At 39.4% G+C, this 22,939-nt stretch overlaps 1 protein-coding gene across 25 annotated transcripts in view; it reads left to right on the plus strand.

Moving 5' to 3' along the window:
* Window positions 1-22,939, plus strand: part of Phf21a (PHD finger protein 21A) — a 179,456-nt gene that overhangs the window by 24,623 nt on the left and 131,894 nt on the right. For 10 of the 25 annotated variants that reach the window (XM_051144152.1, XM_051144151.1, XM_051144155.1 and 7 more), the window contains 6 exons: window positions 5,060-5,100; window positions 6,643-6,754; window positions 12,456-12,599; window positions 17,554-17,721; window positions 17,914-17,946; window positions 20,458-20,544. In XM_051144152.1, the coding sequence (XP_051000109.1) occupies window positions 17,575-17,721; window positions 17,914-17,946; window positions 20,458-20,544 (267 nt within the window). In that variant the 5' untranslated portion in view covers window positions 5,060-5,100; window positions 6,643-6,754; window positions 12,456-12,599; window positions 17,554-17,574. The remainder of the gene's footprint in view (window positions 1-5,059; window positions 5,101-6,642; window positions 6,755-12,455; window positions 12,600-17,553; window positions 17,722-17,913; window positions 17,947-20,457; window positions 20,545-22,939) is intronic. The other 15 variants (XM_051144175.1, XM_051144167.1, XM_051144174.1 and 12 more) reach the window with 5 other exon arrangements.

Consider the following 22,939-nt stretch of genomic DNA (forward strand, 5'->3'; position numbering starts at 1 on the left):
TTTGTGTTGACTTGTTGGAAACACTGTATAGTCCAGGTTTCACTGTGTGGCACAGGTCCATTTGGAACTTGCTGTGTTCTCCAGGCTGTTCCTGATCTCTGAATCCCTCTGTCTCAGCTGCTTTCTAGTTGCTAAGGTTGCAGGCACATGGTCAGTCTTCATGTCTAGCTCTTGAGTGTATTTTTCAGTAATAAATCCATATTTAAAATATTTAAGTAGACCTCAGTTATAAGAATGAAACATAATAAGAAACAGACACAGAAATAAAACTTCAGACTTAGGTACATGGATAGTGCAAAAGTGCTGACTTACACATCAGTCTTGCATTTTGCTGCTCGGCATTACTAAATTATAGAAACAAAATATTTGCTTCCCTTTTCTTCTTTTTGGTCACTTGCCGTTTGATAGTCAGTTAACAGTCTTCAGAAGAGACACTTGAAGTGTTGGTATGCAGACTTAAGAATGTTAGTCTGAGAATAATGTGTTTTTCCTGGGTATGTGATTGACGAGTGGACCTGCTTCCCTGAAGCTATAGCTCTGCTCATGCATGCAGAATCTACCTGTTGGAGCTGGGAGCCCCTGAAGCCCACTTGTGGCCGTACTTAAGCATGAACGATATTGAATTCTAAAACTTGCCCTAAGTAGCTTGCATGTAATTTTTCTTTAAAGTTTTGGTAGAAGTATTTCTCCATCTTTAATGTTACTCATTTCTTTCTTTTTAAAAATGATTATTTTTAAAAAATGTGTAAGCCATGCAGTGGTGGTGCACACCTTTAATCCCAGCACTTGGAAGGCAGAGGCAGGTGGATCTCCGTGAGTTCCGAGGCTAGCCTGGACTACAGAGCGAGTTCCAGGACAGCTAGAGCTGTTACACAGAGAAACCTTGTCTCAAAAAACCAAAAACCAAACCAAACCAAACCAAAAAAACAAAAACAAAAAAACAAAAAGAACACCCCCCCCCAAAAAAAAGTGCATCAGTGTTTTGCCTGTTTGTCTGTATGCATGTAAGTGTTCTATCTGTATGTACACCTGCATGTCAGTAGAGGGCATTAGATCCCAGCGTAGATGGTTGTGAGCCACCATGTGGTTGCTGGGAATTGAACTCAAGACCTCTGGAAGAGCAGTCAGTGCTCTTAACCACTGAGCCATCTCTCCAGCCCATCAGCCAGTGCTTTTAACTATTGGATGTTGTTCATTTCTTAGAAGAGCAATGGAGTCCATCCTGTACCAGAGCAAGTGATGTGTGGAGGAGAAGTGTGCTCAGTAACTGGTCCTCTTCCCCCACCCTCACCCCCACCCGCCCCCAGCTGCTGTCTCCTTCCTTCCCTTTGCTTTGCCCTGTTTTCCTGTGTGTCTTCTGTAGTCCTTATAATCAACTTTATAATCAGTGTCATGATCGTATGGTTCATGGTTTATTAGCTGAGGGTTGGCTTTGCTACTGAGTTGTGGAGAAAATGTGTACTGTCTTTTTGCTGACTTCTCAGAAGAGTTTATGTCATTAGACTTTTCCCAATGTTGTATTAAATAGAAGTTAAATCTCATCCTGTCCCGATCGTGTTTTAGTGTCAATGGATTTTATATATCCTGGGTATATCTCCCAATTCTTCAGCTTACTTATTCATTTGAAAATATTACATTTATTTATTTATGTCTGTGGACTTGCATGCCAGAGGGTGATTTGCAGGAATCATCCACAGTTTGAGTTTCCACAGTGTGGCTTCCACAGTATGAGTGAGTTTTGGGAATCAAACATAGGTTATCAGGCTTGGCTATGAGCACCTTGACCAGCCAAACTGTCTTTTGCCTTCATGTGTCACACAGTGTTTCAAATGAACAAGTTCTTAACCTTAGCTCAATTTGTCAGTCTTTCTCTTTTTATATTGTAAAGTGGTATTATCTTACTTTTTGGTGAACAGAATTGGAAAAACAATTTTAGAAAGTCATCCCTCTAACTAGTGAAAACAGTGGGAGAGTGACGTATAAGGAGTTATCTCACAGGAGAATTGGGATGGGAAGATGAGGCTACAATGCTGTGTCTCTGTTCATTCCATTGACCAGGCCATTTATTGAGTGCTCACTGTGTGTGCCTGGTGCTATTTCAGGCATCCTATGAGTGCTTCTGTGTCACCACTATGCGCGTGGTCCTATTTTAGGCATCCTTTGAGTGGTACTGTAGACTCTTCGCTGTAGTAACTGAAATAATAAGAACCTAGCTAGGTGTGGTGACGCACGCCTGTAATCCCAGCACTAAGGGAGCAGAGGCAGGCAGATTTCTGTGAGCTGGCGATCAGCCTGGTCTGCAAAGCCAGGCCAGGCCAGGCCAGGCCAGCCAGGACTACACAGAGAAAAAACAAAATCTGTCTTGAAAAAACAAACAAACAAACAACAATAACAGTAATAATCAGAACCTATATTTTATGGGCGTAATTATAGTTTTTTTGAAATTATTTTAGAACTTGTAAGGCAGTAATCATAAAAGCTAACTATCATTAAAAGTCAAAAGTTAAAAGAAGTTTTATTTAAAAAAAAAAAAAAAAGATGATACCAAAATTGCTTTTAGTTGCTGAAGACACAAAGACAGTATAGGATTTAGAGGATAAACGTATTTAAAAGCTTGCTAAAGAATACAGCAAACAAGAATGAGAAAAAATGTGTTTTAGAACTTAAATCCTGTCACAAATGAGTGTAGTTTCTGTGAGAGTTCAGTAATACTCAAATAGCGCAGAACTCATTTCTACAAAGAGTCTTAGCACTCTTTTGGACTTGGCTGTTAGAACTCACCATGCATGTAGGGTATATGCATGGAAAAACAACCCACGGAGCCTGAGAATATCCTCAGACGTGAAACTCTTTCTGTTAATTGCATCTGTTGGTCCTAAATCCATTTATTAGGGTCAGCTACGACACAAAACTTCTCATCCTTGGCAGAGGGAGTCATTTGAAGCAGGAGGGCGCACACAGTCTAGTTTTTAGTAACTGCATTATTTTACAGATTTATTGAGTGATTTTTTTTTTTTTTTTTAATGTTTGGGAATCCATTCTAATCCTGATGGTTAAAACAGCTATTTAGATGGACTCCTGAGAACTTTAAAAAAGAACTGCAATTCAGAGAAAAAGGAGGAGCTGGGTGTGGTGGCACAGCATGCCTTTGATTCTAGAACTCAGGAAGCAGAGGCGGGCGGATCTCTGAGTTCCCTAGCCAGCAGCTAGTGTACATAGTGAGTTTCAGGATAGCCACGGATATGTAGAGAGATCTTGTCTTAAATAAAAACAAAACAAACAAACAAACAAAAAGGAAGAAGAGGAAGAGGAGGAGGAAAAGAATAGCCAAGTTAATTCCTTTTGGAAGTAAATATAGAGTTTATGAATCAGGGGCCTTATAAATTACTTTATGCTTAATATGACTGTACATGGTTAACAAAAATTTCTCTTCTGAGAGACAAAACTATTAGAGTAGCATAGGTCAGCAAACATGTTATGTTTTAGCCATAGTGAAGACAGCGTATCATATGGAGTTTAGAAAAGTTAGTGCTCAAAGTGTTAAGGGCTCCTTTTTAATTTTAGTTCCCTAAAACTTGGTCAGGATTCTAAAACTTTGCTTTTCCTTTCTGGCTTTATCGCTGATTATGAATATGACATAGAAGAATCAATATGTGTTTGTGGCTTACAGTCCCAAGCAGTGATAAAAATGTAGGAATATAGATGAAAATTTGATTAAAAATTTGATTATATTATTTGTTTATACTTACTTTAATACATGTTATTTTATACATTGTATAATGTGAATTAAAGCTTTGCATGAGACAAATCTATTTTAAGATTTATTACAAAAAGACATTTTATTTTATTTTTTTTGTTTGTTTTTTCAAGATGGGCTTTCTCTATGAAGCCTTGGCTGTTCTGTAGTCACTGTTAGATCAGGCTGGCCTTGAACTCACAGTGATCTGCCTGCCTCTCCATCCCAAGAGCTGGGATTAAAGGCGTGTGCCACTGCTCCCAGCTTTTAATTTATTTTTTAAGTTTATTTTTATTTGTATGTATATTGGTGCCCTGTCTGTTTGCATGTCTGTGTGAGGGTCCTGGATCCCAGAGTTACAGACAGCTATGAACTGTCATATGGGTTCTAGGAATTGAACCTGGATCTTCTGGAAGAGCAGTCAGTGTTCTCCACCACTGAACCATGGCTCTAGCCCCACAAATACACATTTTAAGTAGACAAAACTAAGGCCTTATAATATTCTTTATACTTTATTGTAAAGAGATGGCAGTGGAGCCACCTGAATGAATAAAATACATATGGGTCTTTTATCAGACCACAAAATACACACACAAGTGCATATGCTGCATTTACAGCTGAGATCAGTGCAAACAATCGTAAGTGTCAGATCACAGCTACATAAAGCTGGCTGGCAGCACTGCATGCTTGGAATAACTCGTAGTCCCTCTTGTTGCTTTCCAAGTGTGGTCCTGAACTCAGGTGTAAGTATCTGTAGAAGATGTGGCAGTGTGTTAGACTCTGTGTGGGTGAGTCATCTGTGGCTATCACTTACTTTTCATTGGGTGTTTCTATGTTACCTGAAACACACACAGTATCAGTTGATAACTGTTAGTTTCATTGGTGAGGCTTCCTGTTGACAACTTGGTGATAGTAGTTAGTTTTTTGAGGAACCAACATTTATGCTCTTACTTTTGACTCAGGATGTCCTTGCCCTCCTTGCTCTTACCAATGCTCTCCTCGTGTTCAAGGGTCATCTGTACTTATTTTTCTTGAAAAGCTATGTTAAAGCAGAGGTTTAACTGTTCTTGAGTTCCTTCTTTGCTGTAGAAACTACTCATTTCTTTATGTGTGTGTGTGTGTCTGTGTGTGTGTGTGTAGCCTTGGCTGTCCTGGACCTTTGTAGACCAGGCTGTCCTGGAACTCACAGAGATCCATCTGTCTCTGCACCAGGCTAGGTTTTTGTTTTGTTTTTCCTCCTTCAAAGTTAGAAATCTTTGAGTCTTTAGCTTTTGATGACATCAGAAATCTGTAGTTTAACTCTGGTTTTCCTTCTGTTAACAGGGAATTAGAGAGCTGAAGGAAAACCAGTTTCCCCAAAATTGGTAAGTACTTTTACTAAACAAGCATAATGTGCATGATTCTAGCTGGACTTACTCAATTATTAAGTGATTATGTAAGTGATGGGTCCCCCCCCCCCCCCTAAAAAAGTTTCTTTTCTACAAACAAGGCTTTACTGTTTGGGCCAAAGTGAATTTTTAACCTCACATAGCTGTATCTGAAATGCATTTGTATTTCTGATAACTTCACTAGACTTGCACGGTCCTGACTTTGAACTCATTAAAACTTGAAGGCCCTGTTGCCAAAATGCACTAATGTCGTAGTTAGGCCTGAGAATTCAGAGTCAGGAAAGATGAGTTCAGATTCCTGTTGTGTCCTGTGCTACTGCACCGCTGCACTTGCGGCCTCTCTGTGCAGACTGGCCAGGCTGCTGTGGCTGCGTGACCATTCCCTTCTGGCTGGAGCCTCTTGATGTCTGTCTTCTGACGCCTGATATTTCATTGGCTTCAAGTCTGAGATTATGTTTTTAGTGTGTGTTGTTTTGTATACTTTTTAAAAGAAGAGAGAGAGGCAAATAGGTGTTTTCTGGTTTTTGTTTGTTTGTTTTTGTTTTTTGATTTTTTTTTTTTTTTTTTTTTTGAGACAGGGTTTCTCTGTGTTAGGCTTAGCTGTCCTGGACTCGCTTTGTAGACCAGGCTGGCCTTGAACTCACAGCGATCCACCTGCCTCTGCCTCTGCTGGGATTAAAGGCGTGCGCCACCATGCCTGGCGTACATTTTTCTTGATAGCTTCTTTCATAGACTGTTTTACAGCTTACACATTATTGTACTTAGTTTTTGGATGTCTTAATTCATGATTGTAGATTACACTGGGTGATCTGGTGTAATAAGCACATAGCAGATATTAACTTTATTTGGAGTGTACGTGCTATGAAAAACATTGAAGGTACAACTATGTACTTCTCCAGTGTAAGGCTGCTTTAAAAAAAAAATACTATACCTCAAATCGTAATGAATTCAGTGGGTAGAATAGATAGAGCAGATTTTTGGGTTTGGTTTTGGTGTTTTGGGGCAGGGTCTCACTTGTGTAGCCTTGGCTGGCCTAGGGCTGGCTATATAGATTATAGGCTGACTGTGAATACACAGAGGTCTGCCTACTGAGTACTGACGTTAAAGGTGAGCAGCACAGCCATGACCAGCACATGTCTGGTTTTGTGGTCCTGCTTAGTATCTCTCTGGGGTTTGAGCATAAAAGGGAGTAAACCAACTGACCTAAGATTTTGCTACCATTTAATTTTATTGGTTTTCTTTTATGGAACTCTATAAAGTAATAGTCTTATAGAATCATGCAATCTGTCCTGCATAGCAATTTCTTTGCCTATATCTCTGACAGGTTGCTACTTATTCAGGTGCACATTGAATACTATGTTTAAAAAAATGTATGCCGTTGTTTTCTATAATGAATGTGCTTTGAGAAACTCTGGTTCCACAGAGTCTGAGGTTGGGCTGGGGTGGGAAAAGGGTCTGTGGTCAGATAATTTGGGAACTGCTGCATTGAACAAAGTTAAACAGGTTTCTTTACTGCAGGACTTCTCAGAACCTTTAATGTGCTAATGTGCATTGTGAGTCTCCACGATGGGGATATGACATGCAGCATTCTTGAATACTTCTAATGACAGGGAGCCCACTACCTCATAAGGTAACCCATTCTTTTTTTTTTTTTTTTTTTTTGTACAACTCTAATCCTTAGTTCTTCTTTATTTTGATCTGAACTCTTATCTCCTGTGAATTAGTTCTCCTGTGATAGTGATTGATTCTGCGGGACACCTTCCTGCATTACCCTTCCTGTTGTGTGTATTTATAAGCTTCTGACCAGGCTTGCCTGAACTCCCAAATCATTCAGTTACTTTTCAGTACACATGGTGACCAGTTCTAAAACCTTAGACACGTCATCACTATGCTTTTGTGCACACCCTCCAATCTTCGAGTTTCTGTAAACTCTGTTTTATTTCATTGTCCCCCTTGTTGGGTGTGGTTGGGTTTAGTAGGCACGCTTCCTTTCCTACATAGAGGCGGGGCATAGAAGAGTAGGAGTGTGCAGGCAGCCTGTGTCCCGGGGGCTGGGTCTGACCTGTACCTTGGCATGAACCTGATGGTGGGGAAGAGGCTCAGCCTCTGAGGAGGCTGTTGTGGGAATCCCTAGCCTGACGCAGAATCCGTCAGCGTCCTTGTGCAGCAGTGCTTTGAGGGCTGCCGTAGTCTTTAAATGACCTACTCTCTTCCCTGTAAACCGACCCACTCAGAGGTAATGTAGCAGATAAGAAACATCATTTGTTAATCAGTAAAGAACAGTAACTATTAATTTGATTTTGTCAATAGCTGTTATAACCCGACTTGAGCACACAGCCTGGTCAGAGCCCAAAAGTAGCTAGCCTCAAAAGTCAGGGTGTCAAGTTCCAGTTTCTGTTGACTTGGGGAATGTCACCAAAGAAGGACTGCTCTGAAAATGAGAATATATTGAAAGTTTGTAGAATAAGAAGGAAAATTAGATTTCTTAATACTGTTTTTGATTCATGTTAATAATACTTGAAGCTTCCAACAAGTGCTATTAAAAGGTCTCTTTATTTTTAGCATCTGGGGTCATTTTCAGCACTATTGGTTAATCATCAAAGATTTTTATCTCACTGCATATTAAATACATAGTAAGAAACTGGAGCCTAGTATTTTAGTTTTGGGAGCAGGTCAAATAAAAGGATATATAGATCTGTATCTGCTGTTTCCTATTTAATATAGTAACTCTCTCAAAAAAATGTCTGTAAATGTAGATCAGAAGTGGAGATGCTCGCATGTGTAGGAAACGCATGTGTAGAGAACACAGAACAGCTTTCGGGACAGTTTGGGAGCACACCGTGTTGTGAACTTATTAAAGTAGTTCTTGGTTGACCTGTCAGATTTGGATAGGAAAAGAATTCTTGGGAGTTTTGTAGCTAAGTATTTTTCAGCAGTAGAAGAGGTTACAGCTTCCCTGCAAATCGCAGAAGGCCCACAGGCCGCCCAAGGCTATTCAGAGCAATTATAGCCCCATTCTTAGAGAATCTGAGACATTTAAAATTTTTTGTTTTATATTTTAGATTTATTTTTATTACTTTGGGTGTTTCGTGTGCATGTGCATCTGTGCATCTAATGCATGCCTGGTATGTGAGGAAGTGATAAGCCTCCATATAGGTGCTGGGAATCAAACCTGGGTCCTACTCTCAACCACTGAGCCAGAGAATTTGAGAACTTTTCTTGAAGAAGTTTGTCAGTAGCTCAGAACTTGATGGTTTGCAAAAGGCTTTGGCAAGACCATCACTTGATTTAACCCTCATAACATCCTGCTGCAGGTGACATGAGTCCCATTTCCCCAGAGGATCAGATTGGCCACAGTGAATGAATGGCTTTGTTTTGTGCGAGGCAGTGAATGTTCTTTCTTCACCATCCGGCTGCCCCCTTTTTTGGGTGAGATCTGATTATTGTTTTGTTTGGTTCATTATGATACTTGCTGTGTGGGTGTGTGCGCATGCCTGTGTGTATATGTGTGTGTGTGTCTGTGTTGGAGACAATGCCTCTTAGAGCCCACACTGGCCTTGAACCCACTGCGTAGCTAAGGATATCCTTGAAGCCCTGATCCTTCTGCCTTCGCCTCCCAATTATTACGACTACAGACCTGTACCTTGGTATCTGGCTGTTCTAGGTTACCTGGTGGTTTAATGTGTGTAGCGTTGAAGGCAGAAGGTTGGCATGATGTGCTAGGCAGGGTGTTCTCAACCATGGAGTCATGTGGAGAGGCTGGGTAGGAAGTGACTGTTATTGTCTTGTGAGTCTGTATAGTCACCATTTTGTAACTGACTTATTTTACACACACACACTCACCTATTAGAACAGGGCAAATATAATAAAATCTCTCTCATATCTTTTGGGGGCTGACAAGTTGGCTCAGCAGGTAAAAGCACTTGCCACCATGCCTGAGGACCTGTTTGATTCCCAGCATTCACATGGTGAAAACAAAGAACCAATTTCAAATTGTCCTCTGACTGCCACATACACTCCATGTCATGTGTGCCCCCACCCAGTAAAAAAACCTTATTTTTAAATTTTAAAAAATAATGCCTTCTTGTGAAGCTGCAGACTGACTCTAAGTGGTGTTCATATGATGTTGCATACACTAAGATCCTGATGGTTTTAAAGGCTCCATCATGTTTGGCTTGTGTTTGTAAATTATAACTTTATGTATTTTAACTATATAGACCAATCTCTTAAAACAACTGTCCAGAAAGAGACCTTTCTGATGAAAGATTTCAAAATCATCTTCTAGACCTTCATAAGTTTCTCTGTGACCAGTCATGATCTTTTTTAACCCTTCAGTCTTACTCTGAAGTGAAGTGAGTAATTGGCATTTAAATGCCTTTGTATATCTCTAATAAGCAGGCAACATCGTGATGGAGGGGGGAAAAGCTGTCAGCTCCTCATTAGCTTGACTGGCAGGTTTGTTCTACCACGCAGGCTCTGACATTTAGAGTCTCCAGGTTAAAACCTTGTTTTTACTCTTTCTTCCTTCTCCCCACCCCCTTTCCTCCCCCTCCCCCTTTTCTTTCTGTTAGACAGGATATCACATAGCCTAGGCTGGTCACAAACTCATTGTATAGTTCAGAGGCTGGCCCTGGGATCACAGGTGTCTGCCACCATCACCATACCCTGCTGCTTGTTCTTCTTCTTCTTTTTTTTTTTTTGAGATTTTTTTTTTTTCTGGGCTTTTTTTCTTTTGCATGTTATAAATGTTTATTAATAAACGCTTATTAATTCTCATTTCTTTTGTTAGTTGAAAGGAGATATGTATTGTGTATGGAAAGTTTGAAAATATCGATACTCCCCAAGAGACGAAAGCTTAATAGCTCCTAGTACTTTTTCCCAGCGATGGCTTTAGCAGGTGATGGAGTGGACCAGACCCACCCTAGGCAGCCTAGAGCTTAGTACCATGCATCTTGAGCATTCAGGGCAAAACAGACCTTCTTAAATGTGTGTTTCTGTCATTAGTACAGATGGCTGTTTTCATAGTTCTTGGTAGTCTTCAGTAAAGTTGTTATGAGCATATATTTATTTTAAGATGCTTTCATAAAGGTATTTTCATTCATGTATGTCAAGTACTTGGGATTAAGTTTTTGTTGGTAATTCTTATATCTTGTGGGAATTTCTTTCCATACATTTTTGTTAATTGATGTGAGAAAGCCTGAACTATATAAACAGTGCTTACCTTCTGTCCTGGGTTTTGTAAGTTCTGAGTGTCTGTGACCTGCTTGTTTCCAGAGTTGGATTTCATTTGAGCTCTGGTGAGGTTGCCGCCAACAGAGGAGTAAAGGGGCCTTTCTGATTCTGAGCATGCTCTTGCAGCAGGGTTATCCTTAGTGGACAAAGAATTTTAGGGCACATATTCTGATAGAACTTTGTAAAAATTAAGACCGTGTGGTTTTTATGAGCTATAATATAAACAGGGTATGGTAGACCACATTTATAATTCCAGACCTCAGGAGTTAAGATAGGAGGATTTTGAGTTCAAGGCCAGGCTGGGCTCTAGAAGAAGTCTGAGTCAAGTCTGGATTATATAGTGAAACCCTGTAAAACAGAAATTTCATGTGTAAATTAAGAGTTTGAGCAGGGAGATTATTTTAGCACTTAAAATTGAAGTGGCTGGTATAGTTTTCAAATTAGCAGTTGCAAATCGAGAGAGTGTGAACATCCATAGAAGTCTTGCTTTACATGAGCTACTAATGATTCTATTATTTATTATAATCCCACAGTTTTTAGGATAGTAAGTGACTGAAATTCATGATATGTCTCCTTTGAAAAGTTATTTCCCCTAAATATTCCACCTGTACAGAACTTTATGCTTAACAGTAACTTTCTGCCAGTCTCTAGAGGTATGAGTTTGGAAGGGTTTTACTCTTTGAAATTTTAATCTTTTTTTTTTTAAGGTCACAATATTTTGATTGTGTATTATGTAAATAACATGGTGTATAAACCCTAGAGGTGAGATAGTCATTGATGCTTTTGTTTTTTTGTTTGTTTGTTTGTTTGTTGTTTCTCTGTGTAGCCTTGGCTGTCCTGGATTCACTTTGTAGACCAGGTTAGCCTCGAACTCACAGTGATCCTCCTGGCTCTGCCTCCTGAGTGCTGGGATTAAAGGAGTGTGCCACCACTGCCTGGATTGTCATTAATGTTTTAAGTGCACAGAGATTAAGTAAATACAATGAAAACTAGAAACCCTAAGACTACCTTGTAGTGAAGGTCTCATCGTGGCTCTGTAAACTGGGGATCGCAGAAGACTTTGAGAACCTCAGGCTGGTGAGGACTGTCTGGGCTAATGCTTGCTGGAAATCCTGGCTGGTGTAAGTCTTGTAGTCAGGCACTAGTTTCCTTCCTCAGTGCCAAAAAGTAGTGCTGACTACATCTTTTATATGTATAAGGAAGAAAATAGATCTTTAATAAAGATTAAATTTATTCAGACAAAAAATATGCCTTTGCTTTGGTAGACCACTCAAATCATGCCACATTTAAGAAAAGAAAAAAAAAGTTTAAAGAAAAATTAATGATTTGGTTCAGCTGCTGTAGTGATGGTGTAGATAGGAAGATGAGGCTGGGTGTCCCAGTTACAGTCATAAGTTCACACTTGGCCATCTCAGTGTTAACTCAGTGGTTACTCAAGTGGTCAGAGAAATGCACTGGCAAGTTTGAAAATGATACAGTGGCCACTACAAAGCTAGAAACGTGCCAGCATTAGACCATTTCAAGTCCTGCCCACAAAGATGGATTCCTTTAGCTCTTGTTGTAACTGCAGGGTTACAGTACATTGTTTCTGTGTTAAATATTAACTTGTTAAATTAAAACATTTAAGTCACACAAGACAGTCCCTTTGTTTTTTTAGAATAGAGTAAGAATGCAATCAAATTAAAATACCTCCCCACGGTGCTTTAATTTAACCCTTGGGAGACTGGGAACTCTTCAGTGCACTCTGATTTTAAAAAGCTTGACCATGTTTTGTGTCTGCGTGTTCTGGGCAATGGCAGTCTTCCCTGCTAGTTCTTATCTGGGTGGAAGTGGCCCCCAGTGCGGAGCACACAGTAGGTGTTCATGTGTTTCCTCAACTGTCACTTTTGCTGTTGTATTTCTTTTCTTAGATATTTGAAGTGTTGTATAGAGGAATGCTCAAAAGAAGAAAACCCAGAAGTTTGGTACTGAATTGTTTTTAAAAAGCCTTTTGGGGATACTTTCTTTGTGTTACAAAATATAATATTTTTAATTTAATTACTTTGACAAAAAAATTTCTTCCTAACACAATGATCCCAAACATCTTATGATCTCTACAGCTGCAGCAAGAAGAGGAGCTTGTTATTTTAAACGGAGGCTGAAGACACTGTAGAATTAGCAGACATAAAAGAAAGTGGAGAAGGTAGAGGATGGAGTTGCAGACTCTACAGGAGGCTCTTAAAGTGGAAATTCAGGTTCACCAGGTATGTTGTGTGATTGGCTTCCCATACATACTGTGTTGCTAAGGAAACAGGCCCAGCTCTGTGTTTTGGTCAAGTTATACAATCATTCTAAGACTTACTCAATGACCATGGCATTTGCCCTCAGTCACTGCTCCACAGTTGAACTCATACTGTTTTAAGAACTTTTATAAGTTATTCTTGAACTCTTTTCCAGAAAAAGAGGACTGGAAATGTTTTTGTTTTGTTTTGTTTTGTTTTTATATCCTAAAGGTATTTGAAAAAAACTCTTTCTGCTGTATTTCTGGCCTATTTGATGAAGACCTTCTGTATATGTGATGCCGTCTTTGCATATTTATTTATTTTTGCTCTTTTGAGACAGAGTAGGTTGAATTGGTTGGCCTGGAAGTCCCCATGTAAACTACATTGATCTTGATTATGTTGGTCCTCATGGCTCTCCTTTCCCAGTGCTGACTTTCCTCCCTTCGCCATGATAAAAATGAAATATATAGCTGGGCAGTGGTGATGAATGCCTTTAATCCTAGCACTTGGGAGGCAGAGACGGGTGGATCTCTGTGAGTTCGAGGCCAGCCTGGTCTACAAAGTGAGTCCAGGACAGCCAAAGCTACACAGAGAAACACTGTCTCGAAAAACCAAAAAAAAAAAAAAAACAAAAAAGAAAAAAGAAAAAAAAAAAAAAAAAGAAAAGAAAGAAAGAAAGAAAAGAAAGAAAGAAAAAAGTTTAGAATGCAGTTTACATTCTTTTAATTCCTCATAAGATACATGCCCAAAATAAATATTTCTTGAATTATCTGTAAATTGAACTTTTTTAAACTATTATCTGATTTTATAACATAACAATTATGAAAAATTTAGTCTTCATTATGATGGTTTAAAGTCAATTAAAACCTTAAAATTAGGGTAAGCAAGGTGGCTTAGTGGGTAAAGGTGTTTACTGCCAAGCTTTATAATATGAGTTCCATTCCTGGGACCTATGCAGGAGGAACAAAATTGAGTCCTGAGTATTGTTCACTGATCTCCACATGTGTGTGCATGCATGCTCTTCTCTCTCTCCCTCTCTCTCCTTCCTTTCCTCCCTCTCCTTCCTCCTCCCTCCTTCCCTCACACAAACTCTAAATAAAAATAACAATGAATTATACTTCTTGATTCAAGGGATATGTATTCTAGTTATTTTAAACATTCTGAATATTAGCTGTCAGTCTGTTTCTCTATATGTTTAGCTATTTAAGTATAAAGTAATAGCCTTTTAAATTGAATAGTTAAATATTTTTATTTTATGTATGTGTGTATATGTGCCTAAGTATATGTTACATGCACTGTGTGCATGTAGTGTTCTGCTAGATCAGAAGATAGTGTCAGTGTCAGATGCCATGAAACTGGAATTACAAGCAGTTGTGAGCCACCCGATGTGAGTGCTGGGAACCAAGCCTGGGTCCTCTGCAGGAGCAGCAAATGATCTGAGCTGCTATAAGCCATCTCTTCAGCCCCCAAATTACAGCCTTATATTTGTCCTGAATTACTATACTTTGAATACCAATTAATATATTTTAAGCTAACTATTTGTTATTGTGTATGTGTACATGCATGATGTGTGCTTGTGGGTATGCATGCTATGGTGCATGTGTGGAGGACAGAAGACAACTTTGTGGAGTTGGTTCTCTTCACTTCTATGTGAATTTCAAGCTTGTTTTGTGTGTCCGCATGTGCATGCGAGAGCGCATGCTTGTACCCACACAGGGCAAGGGTAGACACTACATGTCTTTCTCTGTCACTATCTAATTTATTTTTTGAGACACGGTCCCTCACAGAATGTGAAGCTCACTGATTTTCTAGACTGGCCAATGAGGTCCCAAATTCCTCCTGTTTCTCCTATTTCTCTGTCTCATCTCTAGAGTTACAGGCATGTCACCACACAGCTGGCCTTTTTTCATGAGTGTCAGGGATCAAGACTCAGGACTTTGCCGGGCGTGGTGGTGCACGCCTTTAATCCCAGCACTCGGGAGGCAGAGGCAGGCGGATCGCTGTGAGTTCGAGGCCAGCCTGGTCTACAAAGTGAGTCCAGGATGACCAAGGCTACACAGAGAAACCCTGTCTCGAAAAACCAAAAAAACAAAAACAAAAACAAAAACAAAAAACAAAAACAAAAAGACTCAGGACTTCTACAGCACTCGATTGACTGAGCCATCTCCTTAGTCCCCTTCTTTTCTATTTTTTGGGTAAAAATAGCAGTAAATCCAAATCAAAGTCTTTATTCTGAAGCTGCTGTGATTGGCTGTGGAGTGCTAATGTATATAGTTTCTGAACATGATCCACTCAGGAAGGCCAGAGATGATGCCAAAGCATGGGGCTCAGGCACTGGATGGATCCAATGCAAGAGTGGACTTTTACCTAAACATTAAATAAAGCCCAAACCACCTTTTGATGCATTTCTAGTTAGGGAATGAAATTAAGTAAAAGTCAAGCTTTTAAGGTAAAAATTGTGTTAAATTGTCTAGTGTTGCTGTGATGGGGTCTGGTTCCTTTATGTGTCTGCATGTGTGGGTAGATGCACCAGTGTGTGTGTGTGAGACTGACTCTGTGTTTGTTGCAGAATATTAATTCCATAGCGGAATGAGACTAGTTTAAAGCAAGCAGAAGTTAAAGTTTTTCCGTAAAGGACCAGATGGTAAAATATTTTAGACTGCATGGTCATTTATAATCTGTGTCACTGCTGTGCTGTGTTGTTGAGTAGGCAGATCAGCCGCCACAGACAGTGCATAAACAAACGGGCGTGGCTCAGTTTCATAAGACTTTATTTAGCAAACAATTGGTGGTCTGGATTTGGGGGCTTGGCTGTTGTTTTCTTATCTTTGACATAATACAGACCATTGAAAATGGAAGCAGTCATCTGGTGCAAAGTAGCTTTTAAAGCTCAATTCCAGTTGAAAGTCATGGGATATGAATGGTCTAGTGAGTTCCTCGTCTTGTTTGTATGAAATATAGTTTAACTGCTTATCCATAGAAAAACTGATTAATTTCTTTCATGCAGAGTTAGTTCTTATGAGTGCTAAATTCTAGTGTCACAAACTGCATTGATGAGTCAGGGGTTAAGAACACTTATGGCTCTTGCAGAGGACCAGGTTTGATTCCTAGCACCCACATGGTGGCTCGTAGCCATCTGTAGCTCCAATTCTGAGGCATCTGACATCTGCCTCTGACATCTGAGAGTGACAGGCATGCACATAGTGCAAACATGAAGCAGAATATCATGCACGTACATACAAGCAAAAAATTACATACATTATTTAAACAAATAGCAATTTAAAGAAACCCAGTGTTGTGGAAGAAAAGCTCTTTCAGTCTCAAAAGCATCTTTGCAGATAATAGCCAATTCTGCTGTAACCAAGTCAAAAAGGACCGACTTTATTTTTTATTTTTCAAGTATTAACTGCATTTATTCATTTTATGTGTGTGTGAATTTGTGTGTCACAGCACACATGTAGCAGTTGGAGGACATCTCTGTGGAGTTGGTTCCCTGTTCCCACCAGGTGGTGTCTAGGGACAGAGCTAAGGTTGTGAGTTGTGCGTAGAAACAGTCTTTGCTTACTCAGCCATCTCACCCACCGAAGTCAGCCTTTAAAACAGAAGTGTGGCTGGATGTGTAGGGATGTTTACATTCAGTTCTCTGAGCCTGTAAATGATGCATACTGTACAGTTTTAGATGAGACTGTGAAGAGCTTGTCTTGTCAACCATGGAGCAGAATTTCACCATACACACTTGGTGTATTTGAAACCTCAGATATCCAGGATGTATTTTAGCACCAGGAAGAAAGACTTTTGTCTAGCTAGAATAAATGTCTTATAATTTGTCAAGCATTTCTTAGGTTATTACAGCCTGTTCACTCATCTTAAAATTAGTCCTGTGTGTATCTCAGCAGATTTGAGGCAGCAAAGCGGAATTGGGGTTTGTTGCTTTTAATCTTTTTTTTTTTTTTTTTAATTTATGTGCACTGATGTGAAGGTGTCAGATCCCCTGGAACTGAAGTTACAGACAGTTTTTAGGTGCCATGTGGGTACTGGGAATTGAACCTAGGTCCTCTGGAAGTGCTCTTAACCACTGAGCTCTCTCTCTCTAGTCCTAGGGTTCATTGCTTTTAAATAGAGGCACAATAATAGCAAGGTCTGTTAGCTGACTGCTTGACAACTAAGAATTAAATGGTCAACATGATGGCTAAGTGGCTAGAGGTCCCTGCTGCCAAGTCCAAAGACTGGACTTTAATTCCTGGGACCCACATGATGGAAAGAGAACCAACATCTGAAAGTGGTCCTCTGACTTCCACACGTGTACCATAGTACCATAGTACATGTGTACATAAACACACAAATAGATAAAAATATGATTACAAAAACTAAAAGGAATAAAACTAGAAGGTCTCATCACAGCAGCAGTTTGGTGCCTTTTGCAAGTCATAGTATTTGTAGTAGTGTATTAATCCATATTATCACACCTCAAACTATAAGAGCTTGGCTCCAATGTAATAGAGGAGTGTGTTAATGTATTTTAGGTTTTATTTTATAAAAACATCTTAAAAGTGCCTTGTCACCCAACTGTTTCTATTATTATGAAAAATTCACTTGAAAAAAAGCTAATCCTAGGTACCTTCAGCCTTCCCGGATCCCTTTATCTTTTAAATTCTTGTACCTCTATCTAGTGTTTGCTCGCTCACGCTCTTCTCCCCCCCCACCCCCGTGTGTGTGTGTGTGTGTGTGTGTGTGTGTGTGTGTGTGTTTTGTCTGCACCGTACATGTGCGTAAAGCCTGCAGAGGCCAGAAGAGGGTGGTCAGCCACTCAATAAGAGACTTCTTCTACTATAAGATCCAAACCAGTAGGCCTGCCAAACCTGTATTGCTGTATACAAACAACTTGTTTGCAATAGGTATAGCTTCTTTCTAGTCCTTGTTTGGTATTTTGAGACAGGATCTCACTATGTAGCTCTGGATGTCCTCAAACTCATTATGTAGACCCAGCTGGTCTCAAACACAGAGAGATCTGCCTCCTGTGTTCTGGGCATGCACCACCACACTGGCCTGCATCCTGCTTATTGAAATTGAGAAGTCACTATCCTCTTCCACATTGACAAAGCAGGTAATTTTTTGTTTCAAAATAAAAAAAGATTGTTGGTTCTTCTGTTACAAAGAGTGCTTCATTAACCTTTTACAGATATCACCAACACTTTGGTCTATTTTGATAGTGAGTGTGTGTGTGTGTTTTCAAACTTAAGTAGCCATAAGAGTTAGTATATGAGACTGACAGTTCTTTTTCTCTCTTTATTACCAGAAACTGGTTGCTCAAATGAAGCAGGATCCGCAGGTAAAAAAAATCCTGTTGTTATTAACTTAATTTTTAAATGTAAAAACAATAGAAAATGACAATAAACTATTATAGACAATAAGCAATAAAGTGTAGATGTTAGTTAAATTTAAAACACAATTTTATCCCAAACAGCTCATATTTTTGCATGTTGATATTCATGTTTTATAGGTTTAAAAATAAGTCCAGTTGTAGTTTAAGATTGCTGTTGTTTCAGCCTTGTTACTGTTATTTTGCTTTTTTGTTCATTGCTATGAGTATTTGTAAATAAAAAAATAAATGAAAACAACCCCCCCGCCAGGTTTAACAGCTTCATACAGCTTAAATATCTTTCTTTACAAAACTACTTTTGAAATTCTAGATCAGCTTAAAACTCTCCATTCCTCCCCCTTGACCTCTCAAACGCTGAGATCACAGGCTTGTGCTTCCTTACCTGGCTTAGATTAAATCACATCTTCAGAATTAGTTTACCAGGCTTTTTAAAGTCTCAGAGTTACTGAAATGCCCCAAGCCATTTTTAATTGTGTGGAGTTTATATATAAGACACCTGAATACTGGATTTATAACCTTTACAGTAAAAATTTTAGAATTATTATTATTATTGTTTTGTTTGTTTTTCAAGACAGGGTTTCTCTGTGTAGCTTTGACTGTCCTGGACTCCCTTTGTAGACTAGGCTGGCCTCAAACTCACAGCAGTCCACCTGTCTCTGCCTCCCGAGTGCTGGGATTAAAGGCGTGTGCCCAACTAGAATTATTTTTAAAACAGTATTTGAAATTTGCATTTTAGGGCTGGAGAGATGGCTCAGAGGTTAAGGGCACTGACTGTTCTTCCAGAGCTCCTAAGTTCAATTCCCAGCAACCACATGGTGGCTCACAACAATCTATAATGTGATCTGATGCCCTCTTCTGGCCTGTGGGTATACATATAGGCAGAGCACTGTGCACATAATAAATAAATATTAAAAATAAAAGAAATTTGTTTTGGGTTTTTTTTGTTGTTGTTGTTTTGTTTTTGGACAAGATCTCATGTTCCAGAAAGCCCCGAATGTCATGTGTAGCCAGGGATGGCACTGGCCTTCCAATCCTCCTGCCTCCAACTCTCAAGTGTTGAGGCTTGTGTCACTACACTTGGCTGTGAAATTTTTATCTTAAAAAGAACCCTTAAAGAGCCTTTCAGAAGTATCTTACATAATAATCTGTAAGATGATAAGTTTAATTCTTATATGCATTTGATGTGGGCTTTTTATTCCCTTCTATAGAGAAATCTCCCCCAAAGTTACCTTGTCCTCCAGTGATTCATGTTTATTATTCAGCTAGTGTCTTCTTGGTAGCCATTAGACAGTGGGTCATACATGTAAAGTAAAATAAATTCCTCAAGAGTAGTGCTAGGTAGATTGATTGTTTTTTTTTAAAGTGGGAAATAATATTCAAATTGAGGGCTCAGTGGTCTGATTGTTGTATTTTAATACAATTCATTGAATCTGAGAACTGGCAATTGTGGCCTGCATTTATTCCTATTTGACAGTCTTCCTTCCATGAGAAACATCTTTTTTTAATTATTATTTTCTTTTTAGCATGTTCACAATTTAAATTGAATTTAGAAGACCAAGTGACAACAGATTGCTAGGTCCTTTATATTTAATGTGGTGATCTATATTGTCAGTAACTGAAGTACTTACTCTCAGAAGCTAGCAATTCTGTTAGTTCAGGACCATGTGACAGCAAGTTCTTAACCTGGAAAATCTGAGGGTCCGTAACTTATTGGACAACAGTTTAAGTGACCTCAGAGAAGTCTTAAGTCAGATACATCTGAAAAATTACAAATGAGGTAAGCTGAGTACAGGAGAGAATATGTGACCCAACGCAGGGAAATAAGGAACTGTATGAAACAACTAAGTATCTCAGTGGGGCAACGCTCAGTTTTTCAAATATGTTAAATATTGGAAAACTTGAATACAGCCCCCTTCACCCCCAGGAAAGGCAGACATGCTCAGTGTATTTCATCCAAAATAGTACTGTTTTCGATTCCTAGAATTTCAGCATGTTGATTTGAGTGATGTGCTGTTAAGGCAGTTTCAGTGCTAACAGCTTTCCAAATCTAGGCTAAAACAACAAATGTATTTTACTAAATAAGAGAGAGGACAAGTAGAGAAAAGCCTCTTATCTTTGTTGATAATGCCGCTAAGCAGCAGGGTATGCATAATTTAACCTCCATTTTCCTGTTTCTGTCTGATTAGTGGAGCTTTAGGTTTTCTGTCAACTGATACTTTCTATAAAGAATAACAATATTTTAGGAGAAAGGTGCAATTAGAGTACAAGATGAGAAAGTATAAACTTGCTGTAATTCAAAACAGTTGTGAGGGCGCTGCCCCTGTTTTGGTTTAGGGCTTGATATTATGCTTATAATTCAATGCATGGGAAGTTTGACAGCTAAAGGTTGCTTCGTCACTTGTAATGCAGTGTGCACAGTCTTCCTGATACTATGTTAACAAATGAATATCTTTCTCACAGATATTTTTTCTTTCCAATCAGAATGCTGACTTAAAGAAACAGCTTCATGAACTCCAAGCCAAAATCACAGCTTTGAGTGAGAAACAGGTAGGGGAAGGCGGGGACATATTTTTAACATTGTGTTCTAAAGATATGTGTGCTTGAAGCTTCTAAAAGAACTGCTGTTTTTCTTCATGTGTGAAAATAAGTGTGGGCAGCCAGACTCAGTTTAATTTTGCTTGAGCTGTTTATCTATTTTTGTTTTTGGTTGAAATCAGTCTCTAGAGTATCCCATGAATATATGCTACTGGCAGATACCTAAAAGCAGTTTGGCAGGCAGGCTGCCATTAACTGTTTTTTTTTTTTTTTTTTTTTTTTTTTTTTTTTATTTTTTGCCATTAACTGTTTATTAAGCTGTAGTTTGCCCATAGGGGAAGGGGCAAAGAAAGTTAGTGGGCGTATGTGGTATGGAGTCCTGTAGCAGCTGCGTCTTCTTACCTGTTTTCAAGGCTTGAGCTGACATTTAACTTATGTAGGTCTCCTGTTCTAAGTGTTGTCAGACTTTTATGCCAATCTTTATCGGATGCTGATGTACTATTTGAAAACTCTTTGATGAGATTTTGTTAGACATACTTTATGTAGGGCAAGAGAGGACCATCTTGTATTTTGTATAAGAAGTGCTGCTGGTAACTTTCTGTAGAGTGGCTTCCACTTTACCAAGGAAGGCAGTTCCTGCCACCAGGTGGAGTGTGACAGTTGATGGTGCTGTAAATTCATGTCTGTGGTAATCTGATGAAGCATCCCTTTTCTCTTTCCTCACTCCTCTCCTCTGGTTAAAGAGGCAGATAACTGAATTAGTTGATAGTTCAGTGCTGGTGAGATCTTGCTGAAGAGTTTTGACAAAACTGTTTCCAATAATGTTGAATGTTATGTTGTTGTCTAAACAATAGCAACAAATAAATATTTCCTGCAGATTTCTGATTGTGTTTTTCATTTCACAGAAGGGAGAAATAAACTTTGAGAACCACAGATGAGTTAGTTAATCTTCTAAGCTGAGTGAAGTGAAGCACTGTTTTTTTAAAAAATTATTTATTAATTCATTCATATTACATCTCTATTGTTATCCCATCCCTTGTATCCTCCCATTCCTCCCTCCCTCCCACTTCCACCCTATTTACCTCCCCTATGACTGTGACTGAAGGGGACCTCTTCCCCCTGTATATGATCATAGGGTATAAAGTCTCTTCTTGGTAGCCTGCTGTCCTTCTGAGTGCCACCGGGCCTCCCCATCAAGGAGACGTGGTCAAATATGGGGCACCAGAGTTCATGTGAAAGTCAGTTCCCACTCTTCACTCGTCTGGAAGCACTGTTTTTTATTCTTCTCTCTTTAATGCTTTCCAATCTTGTCTTTCCACAGACAGGAGGTGTTTTAGATTAGAGGGAACCAGAGGCAGAGAGACTTTCATAACGGAAAGTGGAAACAGAACTGGTTAGTGTGTGACTGGGTGCTCTGGACTCAAGTATGTTGGTGACAGTGCCTGGCTTTAGAGCTCTGAAAGTTCTGAGCTTTCTTATAGTTGCAGAGCTCCTTTGACAAGGTGCCAATGAGTAAGTCATTTTTGTAGAGTTTCATGTATTCTACCAGCAAGAGGAGGTGAAAATGATCAGTGGAATTCATGGTGGGGATAGGAAATGCCTTTACAAAGTTAAAAGAACTTGTGAAGGTTTGTGTCTTAGTTATTGTTGTATTGCTGCTGTTAAGAAACACCATGACCAAGGCCGGGCATGGTGGCGCACGTCTTTAATCCCAGCACTTGGGAGGCAGAGGCAGGTGGATCGCTGTGAGTTCGAGGCCAGCCTGGTCTACAAAGTGAGTCCAGGACAGCCAAAGCTATCACAGAGAAACCTTGTCTCGAAAAAAAACCAAAAAAAAAAAAAAAAAAGGAAACACCATGACCAAGGAAAGTATTTAATTGAGGGCTTGCTTACAGCTTCAGAGGCTTATGGGAGGGAGCATGGTGTTAGAGTAGCAAATATGAGCTTCATCTGATTCACAGGCAGAGAGAGAGACAGACACGCGCGTGCACACACACACAGATACACACATAGAGAGAGAGTGGGGGAAGGGAAACTGGGCCTGGCATGGGCTTTTGAAACCTCAAAGTCGGCCTGCAGTGACACACTTTCTTCAACAAGGCCACACCTTCTTTTCCTTCTAATCCATTCAAAGAATTCTATTCCCTGGTGACTAAGCATTTAAATATATGAACCTGTGGGGGCCGTTCTGATTCACACCGCCATAGTGTGGTTTATTCTGTAACTTTTTAGCCCTTAACTGACCTCATTTAGGGAATTGCAATTGCCTATTTGTCAGCTGACAAAAACATCTAGCACCAGAAAGACCTTACACTGAAATGCAGTCTTGCTGTTTTTGTATTTGCTTAACTATAAAATAGCCTTCTTGATAGATTAGGGCAGGGCAGGGTTTAAAGAAGGAACACTG

This window comes from Acomys russatus, chromosome 4 (genome assembly GCF_903995435.1).
Source record: "Acomys russatus chromosome 4, mAcoRus1.1, whole genome shotgun sequence".
In the NCBI taxonomy this organism is placed as follows: Eukaryota; Metazoa; Chordata; class Mammalia; order Rodentia; family Muridae; genus Acomys; species Acomys russatus.